This window comes from Amia ocellicauda, chromosome 3 (assembly GCF_036373705.1).
Source record: "Amia ocellicauda isolate fAmiCal2 chromosome 3, fAmiCal2.hap1, whole genome shotgun sequence".
In the NCBI taxonomy this organism is placed as follows: Eukaryota; Metazoa; Chordata; class Actinopteri; order Amiiformes; family Amiidae; genus Amia; species Amia ocellicauda.
This window is the reverse complement of record NC_089852.1, coordinates 1,560,385-1,570,099: the sequence shown is the minus strand read 5'-3', so window position 1 is coordinate 1,570,099 and position 9,715 is coordinate 1,560,385. Positions and strand designations below refer to the sequence as shown.

The window sequence follows — 9,715 nt, the reverse complement described above, 5'->3', positions numbered from 1 at the left end:
GCCTCGGAAAACAAAACCGCCATTCTTGGTGTATGAATAACACCATTAATAATAATAATAATAATAATAATAATAATAATAATAATAATAATAATAATAACAGCTCGTTCTGAAAGTGCGGTTGTGTGGGGGAACCAGGTGTGCGTGTCTGTGCGGTGGGGGGCGCCAGGTGTGCTTCCCCAGGTGCAGGCACCCCGCCCGCGGACCCGCACTGTGGGGGCTGTGGAGCTGCCGCGTCCAGCTTCGCTCCGGTCTGACTCGACTGTGTTTCTGTGCTGATTTCCGCTGCGTTGGAAGTCGTGCGGAGCGGCCGGTGCGGTGCCGCCGTGTTTACGGGAGCCAGTCTGTACAAAGCACTGCACAGCAGCACACAACACGGCACAACTGAGAGCAGCCTCCAACACCAACAGCACACATATGTGTAACGGTTATAATAGGCAGTGGAGCGACAGCAGCCTGAAGAATGCGCTCTGTGCCCCTTTTCTTTTCTCTCTCGCTCTTTTTTAAGCCCATTATTTTCCATGGAGTCAGTCGCCTGTCTTTGTGCCTCGGGCTCGAGTGTTTTCCAGGCCCGCTCGGGGGCCACGCAGTTGTTTCCTATCCGGATATCTGGCCTGGGTCTGATAAGGAAACTGTGAAATGTGTTTCCTCCGAGAAGAGCCGCGGTGCTGTGCACGGCGCAGGGCTCGAGTAGAGCAGAGCAGCCAGCCCGGTCAGTTAGAGTTGATCACACACTCACACACACACACACACACACACACACACACACACAATCTCACACTCACAGTCACACACACGCACACACACAATCTCACACACACACGCACAGTAAATTGCAGGCTGGGAGAGTCTGGGAAATGAATGGAGTTTGTTTGTCCAGGCCGGTGTGATGTCATTTACTGGGCTCTGATTGTGCGGTGCAGCGCGGCCGCCTCTCACACACACTGTCCCGGGACAGGCACCGCGGCCAGGCTGTGGAGGGAGAGTGATGTTGACTTTGTTTTCACGCTTGGTTTCACATTCTGTCAATCAGTCAAGCAATCAACCGATCATTACATCTCTGCATATATAGGAGACAGCCCAGAGGTTACTTTTATAACACGACATAACTGTGCGCAGCACGGTGTCCGCTGGTCGGAGTCGCCGGACACAAAGCACGGCGAGGACAGGGCTCTTTCTATTTCTCTCGGAAATATCTGACCAAATAATGAAACCGTATTCAAACAAAAAAAATAACGCAAAAACCTGTTAATAGCCTACAAAAAAGTTTCGTGTACACCCGTTATGTAATGAATCAATGTAATAATCTGCTGTCTCTCCTCCCCCCAGTCTGCCGCCAGGAGAGCAGGCACCTGCTGCGCTAACTGCCAGACCACCACCACCACGCTGTGGCGACGCAACGCCAACGGTGACCCGGTGTGCAACGCCTGCGGGCTCTACTACAAACTGCACAACGTGAGTGTCGGCCAGCGGCGGGACGCGGGGCAGCTGTGCGGGGCCGAGTGTGTGTGGGGGGGCAAGAGAGAAACCTGACGGCCGTTTCTTTTTCTTTCTTTCTTTTGGATTGTTTTGTTTGGTTTTTCAATTTGGGGCGGGATCCCCCAGAGACCAATAAGGGTGGTTCTGTCATTCAGCGCCGGCGTCGCTAAAGGAAACCCATTGAAACCAGCGTGGCTTCTATTGCTGTTTATTTCTTCGGCGTGCGAGTCTCCCTGTGTGCACTGGCTGGACAGAGCCTTTTACTAAATAATAGGGTTTAAGAACAAACAAACAAGTAGAAAGTGAAAAGCTCACCATGACGAACCCGTCCAGCCCGAGTGACGGACATGGTTTCACTGCAGGCCCATCCTCAGTCTCCTCTAACCACGTTCAGTTATGGCCAGAGTTCAGATTGTTCCCTTCCGCACTTATCTTTTTAATATTATTATCTGTTCCTTCCTCTGACTTTTCTCTCCTTCTTCTCACTTTTTTCTTCTTGAATCTCTCAGCTCTGTAATAATCACTGCCGGGCGCCTTTATTCAGCAGCTCAGCCTCTCCAGTGTGAGTGTGTGTGAGTGTGTGATGTATGTAAGTCAGTGCTTCAGGGGGCTTCACCCCTCGGTTTGCCCAGCACCTGCAGAGCACTCTGCCCTCTGACCCTTCACTGCCACGCTCCCTGAAGGGCAGGATGTCATTTTTCAAATGTACTTCCCTGTTCAAGCCCTTGGCTTTGTGATTCTTGTGTCAAACACAGACATTCCTGTGTGACAGCCCGTCTCACTCCTGTGATTTAGTAACGATGACAGTCCCAGTAAGACTGAAGGCACATCGATCCTCACCCCCCCCCCCCTCTGTGTCCTCCAGGTGAACCGCCCGCTGACCATGAAGAAGGAGGGCATCCAGACGCGGAACCGCAAGATGTCCAACAAGTCCAAGAAGGGCAAGAAGGGCGGGGACGGGTTTGAGGAGCTGTCCAAGTGCATGCAGGACAAGCAGTCCCCCTTCAGCGCGGCCGCCCTGGCCGGACACATGAGCCACATGGGCCACCTGCCCCCATTCAGCCACTCCGGACACATCCTGCCCACCCCCACCCCCATCCACCCGTCCTTCGCACACCCACACCACTCCAGCATGGTCACGGCCATGGGCTGAGCTCCAAGACCCCCGCTGCGTCCCCCACCCGGCGCCTGGCCCCCTCCCTGCCACCGCTCCTGCCCCGTCCTCTCGCTGCCTCTCTCTCTCTGTGCTTCTCCTGGGCAGCTGCCCCAGTCAGCCTCACATCCAGGCCTGCTGTGTGTTGATGCTGGGAGGTGCGTCGCACAGGGGGCTGTGTGCGGACGGCGGACAGAGGACAGGGGACATCTACTTCTGTGACCTGAGTGGAAGGAGCACAGGGACGGACAGCAATGGGAGAGGAAGAGCCTTTTTTCTTCTCTGGAGACGCAGGAGCGGCTAAAGAAGAGCTGAGGATGAACAGATGGGTGGCTGAGGAGACAGAGAGAGAGAGAAGTCCGTGGACAGTAACAGTGACTCCTGCGCTCCCCTCCTCTACTTGTCTGCCCCCCCCAGAGGCAGAGTGATGGACAGACGGCCACTGCTCTCCCCTCGCCTCCGTTTGCTGAACTCACCTCCTTTTATATATATATATCTCAACAACATACCGTTTGTCTCTCCTCTCACTAAAACCAGGGAAAGAAACCCAACCCAGTAAAAATAAACGGTGGAGGAGACGAGAGACTCCATACAGTAACTGTGAATATTGTAAATGTGTGAAACAGGACAGAGATGGAGAGAGAGAGGAGACACCCACGGAGAGAGAGAGAAACGATGAATTATACACATGCTGGATTACCAATCAAGGACTTTTCTTATTTTTAAAGAACTTTAAATAGAAACAACAAAAAAAGGTTTATAAAGCTTAATTTTAGAACAGTTCATTATAATTATTATTGTTATGATTGAAATTGTTATAATTGTTATTATTATAATTATTATGATAATTTATTTGTATTGATTCCTTTCTTTTTGCTGGTTTCAGAGAATGTTCAAACCTTATGATTATTAATATTATTATTCGTGTCCTTTTTTTAACACACACACAACCAACCAACACTGACTGAATATTGTTATCATGATCGATTTGTTTCTTTCCCTACATGGGTTATTAAACCTCCTGTCATTTTCTACTTTTGGTTGAAGAACAATAAAATCTATTAAAGAAAAAAAAACAAGTCCGCTGTCAATCACAGTATCTGCTTCACTGCCCCCGTCTGGGAAGAGTCACCTGGGGAACCCGAGTCCCCGTACAGGCCGCCGCACCGCGCTCATATCCGTACCTGCCCACCCTGCCGGCCCTCCACTCACCGGGCCGCAGTATTTACACACCTTGGGTTTAATTTTCTGTCGTTTTTGTTTCGTTTCGTTTCTTTTTCTTTCTTTCTGAGAGCCTGCTTCATGTTGAAATTAATATAACCTGACAATCTAGAAACGATTGTACTCTGATAATAAAGACATCCCTCCGAATGAAGCCCCTGCGCCCTGGTCTGTTTAATGAGTGATAGAGACACACAAACACACCCACACAAGGACTGGACTGGACTAGTGTCTTTCTCTCCCTGCCCTCTCTCTCTCGATCACACTCTTTCTTCGTCCCAGTCCATCTCTCCCGCTGTGTCTTACTCCCTGTCTGTTGACCTGTCACCCTCTATCCCTCCCTCTCCAGCTTTCTCCATCTCTCCTTCCTTGTTTCTCAGTCTCTCAGATTTCCCAGGCCTCACTCTCTTCTCTCTGTATCTCACGCTTTCTGTCTTCTCTCTGAATCTCCCTCTGTCCCCCCCCCCACACCTCTCTCTCTCTCTCAGGCAGTACAGGGAGTGAGAGGAAGGACACCAGGGTCTTTAGCTGGATAGAGGAAGGAAAGACAATCAGCCGACCCCCTGAGTTAACAACACACGGGAGCGCGGGGAGGGGGGGTAAAGAGAAGAGAGGGAGAAATGGAGAGAGAGAGAGGGCAGGAAATACTGACAGAGAACAATCATTTGAACTTTTTATTTTTTTAACCATTTAAGAACACCCCCACCACAACTGAGGAAATCATTGCAGGACTGAACAGCTGATGAGGAGAACAGATACGGCCAATCAGACGGGACAGAGAGCAGCCCTGACACACACACACACGCAGTTTCTCACTCTCCCCATCCAAACAATGTGGGGAAGCAATAAAAAAGGCAAACACAATGCTAGGGTATATTGTCAAAAGTGTAGAATTGAGAACAAGGGCAGTGATGTTCAGACTGTACAATGCACTAGTTAGAGCTCATCTGGATACTGTGGACAGTTCTGGGCTCCACACTTCAAGAAAGATATCGCTGCTCTAGAGGCAGTTCAGAGGAGAGCAACCAGACTTATTCCAGGTCTGAAGGGAAAGTCCTACTGAGAGACTGAGGAACTGAACCTTTTCACCCTGGAACAGAGGAGACTACGTGGGGACTTGATCCAAGTCTTCAAAATCATGAAGGGCATCGACCACATCAAACCAGAGGAGCTTTTCCAGATCAGCAGGGACACTCGCACCCGGGGACACAAATGGAAATTGGGCTTCAAGGCATTCAAGACAGAAAACAGGAGACACTTCTTCACACAGAGAGGCGTCACAATCTGAACAAACTCCCCAGCGATGTGGCTGAAGAGACAGTTTGGGAACATTCAAAAACAGACTGGATAGGATCCTTGAATCACTTAGTTATTAATGGACACCAAACGAGCACGACGGGGCCAATGGCCTCCTCTCGACTGGACACTTTCTCATGTTCTGATGAGTTATTTCTGTAGTTAGAAAAAATAAAAATACAGTCAATTCACTGATTCGATTTTATTTGATGGCCTAATTTCTCCGTCAGTAGAAGGAGATTCGTGTAGTTACTGAGTTATACACACACAATGACATGAAGTGGGTCGGGTGGGGTGGGGACTCGGGGGGCCGTCGGGAGTGGGTTATGGTGGGAAACAGGTCTTCATTAAGGGCACTAATTGATGTGGTCGCTGAACCCCTGCTGATTTACAGAACCCCCGCCCACTGTCACACTAAAAATCGTGTTGAAAGACCAAATATTAACCATGACAATGAGAAAGATCAGAAGATGAGGAAGAGAGAGAGGAGGAGGAGAAGAGCAACACAGGAGGGGAAAGTGTGAAAACACGCTCACTGGCTGAGGGGGAAGTGAAACAGCGCCAGTCTGCCATGACAGCCGGCCCGGCCCGCCCCCACAGGCCCACCGGCTCTCCGGATCTCGTTAGGGTTATTATTGACTGACACACAGGTCCTTCAATTATATTATAATATTATTATTTGGTTATTATTGACAGGTTGTTACATTATATTTTTATTATATCTTACTATATTACTGGACTGCACTGTGTCTCTCAGGACCAGGGCTGAGACCCTGCTGGACTGGACTGTGTGAATGGAAGCCGTGGCACGCTGGGGTGAAGGGAGGGAGCACTGATGTTCAGACTGTGGAGGGAGAGGGGGGGGCCGGCTGTGGACCCAGGGCAGTGTCAGTGTTGTGTCTGTTACAGCTGGAGGGCAACAGTTTCCATTAGTCCTGTGACTCCCTGGCTGTGGCGGGGGGGTTCCCAGTGACTGCGCCCTGCAGCTGTGACCCCCCAGTCACACCGAGACACACAGAAAGACACAGAGAAATACAGAGACAAATAGAGACACACCAAGAGACAAAGAGACACACAAACACAGAGATACACAGAGACACACCGAAAGACACAGAGAGACATACAGAGACAGACACAATGAGACAGAGAGACACAGAGAGAAAAAGAGACACACAGAGACACAGAAAGAGACAGAGACACACAGAGATGAGGAGTGGAAAAGGAAAACTCCAGTGGATTATCTCTGCAGTGTTTTGCATTTCTGTGTTCAGGTTGTTTTTGGGGGGCTGAGATCTGGGGGCTCATCAAAAGTGCGCTGTGCTGACAGCAGCCCCGGCCCCGGGGTCAGGGACGGTTCATCAGTTTCCCTTTTCTGCTCAAAGCTTAAAAAATTCATAGAAACAAAGTCCCCTGACGCAGCCAGCATGCGTGCAATGCAAACTGATGAGTGCTGAGAGAGCAGGGAGGGGCAGAGACAACGCCCCCCCCACGCTGAAGAGCCACTCAACCAGGGAGAGAGGAGAGAAGAGAGAAGGGCATCATAGGCAGCGCTTCCTGACTGTGAGCCTGCCCAGAGATGGGCTCGTCACTGGGAATGACCTGTGCAGGGCCAAGAGTGGGGCAATACTACAATACAGTACAGTACACTGCACAACAAAGCATAACACTACACTATACTGCACTACACACTACACCGTGCAATGCTATTCTACACTTTACAACACTATACTACACTTTATTTTACTACACTACACTATACTGCACCATACTGCCCAACACTGCACAATAAAGCATACCACTACACAATACTGCACTACATTACAATACACTACACTATACTGCACTACACTACACTGCGCAATGATATTATACATTTTACAACACTATACTACACTAGCATATATAAATGGGTGATTGTATGTAACAATAATGTGCTATATTGTACCAATGTAGGTTACAGGCGTCTGCATAGAAATATGATAGTAAATAACACAGTGGAGTACAGTAAACTGCACGGAGGCTGCCTTCTGTCCAGGTGTGCAGTTCCAGGGCTCTCAGCACCGAGCACACAAACACACAAACACACAAACTCAACGTGTGAGTCTGTGTAGGAGCAGCTGCCCTGGCTGGTCACAGCCGGCTGCCCCAGAGCACCGCCACTCACACCGAAACACAGTGGGGAGAAAGTACTCTGGGGTGGTGAGTCCCCGAGCGCAGGGCCCCCTGCGGCCCCCCACTCCCTTTATGACTTGCTGCTCCCGGATGTGTTCTCAGAATCCTGGGCGGCCCTAATCTACCCAGGAATCGCCTTCTAAGAACTGCCCTCCCACCCGAGCTGGACTGAAACTGCCTCTCTAACACACACCCACACACTAACACACGCACAGACACAGACACAGACACACACACACACTAACACACGCACAGACACAGACACACACACACTGTGTCTCTTTCTTTGTCTAGTATGAAATGATGTCCCCTTGACCCCCCACCTGTGAGGATGTAACTAGAAGATCAAACCGTGTTTTGAATCAGAAGACAGGCATCTAAAGAGCCGGTATTATTGTTACTAATATTTAAACATTCTTGTTCCTTCGCTCTCGTGACAGTGGCGCAGGCCTGGACTACAGCAAAGGACAAACAGAACAGATCGATAACATTACACCCCCCCACCATGCCTGCCATGCTCAATCCTCCTGCCATCCACTCCCTACTCACAAACACCAAACCCAGCCCCTCCAGCTGCATTTTAGCTTCGCTGAACCCAGATTTTTTTCCAACTACGAAAAACAGGAAGTGAGAAACTTAAACAGGAAATACTTATGAAGTATTATAAAGACCAAAAAAAAAGAAAATCTAGTAAGTGTCTGATACAGAGGGAACGAGGCGATGTGAGAGAGATCAAGAGAGTGTATGAACGATGGAGACTGATCAAAAGAAAGAGTGCAAGAGAGAGATAGAGAGAGAGGCAGAGGGAGACTGCACAGAGACAGAAATTGAAAGATACAGAAGGAGAGACAGAAAGAGTAGGAACGTGACAGAGTTTGACAGAGGGAGACAAAGACACAGAGAGAGAGACTCAGAGAGACAGAGACAGAAAGAGAGAGAGTGAGGGAGTGAGAGACAGAGACAGAGAGCGAGGGAGACACAGACAGAGAGAGCGCTTGGGTGGTTTCATATTATAATCCGTGGTTAGAAGATCACAATTTTTGCTTCTGTTTGTGGTTTGCCGAGGAGCTGGTGAATTCGCTGAGTTCGCCCTGGGGAGCACAGGGGGCTTAGGATGACAGCAGCCCTGAGCACACACATTTCAACACATCAAAACATACGAGTGTCTAACACATCAACACACGCACATCAACATATCAGTAAATGCATGTCAACACATCAACACACATGCATGTCAACACACATGCATGTCAACACATCAACACGTCATCACATCAACACACATGCATGTCAGCACATCAACACATGCATGTAAACACATCAACAGCAACACGTCAACAATCAAGACAAATGCGTCATTGCAGACACGTCAACACATCAAAACACATGCATGTCAACACATCAACACGCGTCAACACACACGAGTGATAACACATCAACACACATGCATGTTAACACATCAACATGTGTCAACACACACGAGTGACAACACATCAACACACGCATGTCACTGGGTCGTTGCTACAGGTACAACCCAAATGAGTCAAAAAGACAATTATTCAGATCTGGTCAACAATACCGGCTCTAAGGAGCCACAAAGCCCATCTGAATGACAGAATTATAATAATAATAAAAAGGCAGATTGTACTGAATTGTAATTGGGGGGCGTTGGTTCTGAATGCATTTTGTGTCCGTTCATGACTTTTCCTGAATATGAGTATTCCATATCCTGACTGCGTTTGAGCTGCATAACCACAAAAACTAGATTATCAACAGGTTTACCCAGAATCGCCATAAAGGGCCGCATTCGGCTCCGGAGCCACAGCAACTGGCACTGAGAGGACAGACAGTAATGAGATCACTTCCAATGAATGAAGGAATCAGCTGGTTGAGGCTGTTTTGGAGCTGATACAGCTCTGACGCTGGGTGAAGGGGCTCGTGGGTCACATTCATAGCTCTCCCTCACGCCATGCAGGCAGTGTCCAGCGTCACACATGGGCTGCCTCACAGACGGGCAGCATCACAGACGGGCAGCGTCACACACGGGAAGTGTCACACGGGCTGCGGCAGCGCGGGTGTTGGGGTGGTGCAGAGGTTGGGGGGGTCGGGAGAGGCAGCACTGCTCCTTTCGCAGTCGTCCCGGGTTTCTCCGCTCGGCTTGTGCGAGTGTGAGTAAACACCTCCCCGGCCCCTCCCCTCTGTCCCCCACCAGCCCCTGGCACCAGGCACCGCAGGGAAACAGATAAGGACATGAGACACACAAGGAGGGGGTCAGTGGTGATCAGAGACCGGCCCCACAGAGCCTCTGAGTCACTGAACCGGATCCATCCTGACGCTTCACACAGTGCGCCCCCCCCACACACACACGAGGGGAATTGGGGGGTCAAACACCCC

General features: G+C 49.7%; 1 protein-coding gene across 1 annotated transcript in view; it reads left to right on the top strand.

Moving 5' to 3' along the window:
- The window catches only part of gata2b (GATA binding protein 2b), a gene marked incomplete in the record, with an annotated part of 9,207 nt that extends 5,200 nt beyond the window's left edge, over positions 1–4,007 (top strand). Inside the window, 2 exon segments of the mRNA XM_066697633.1 lie at positions 1,330–1,455; positions 2,345–4,007. Coding sequence (XP_066553730.1) covers positions 1,330–1,455; positions 2,345–2,632 — 414 coding nt within the window.
- Between the last annotated feature and the right edge of the window lie 5,708 nt (positions 4,008–9,715).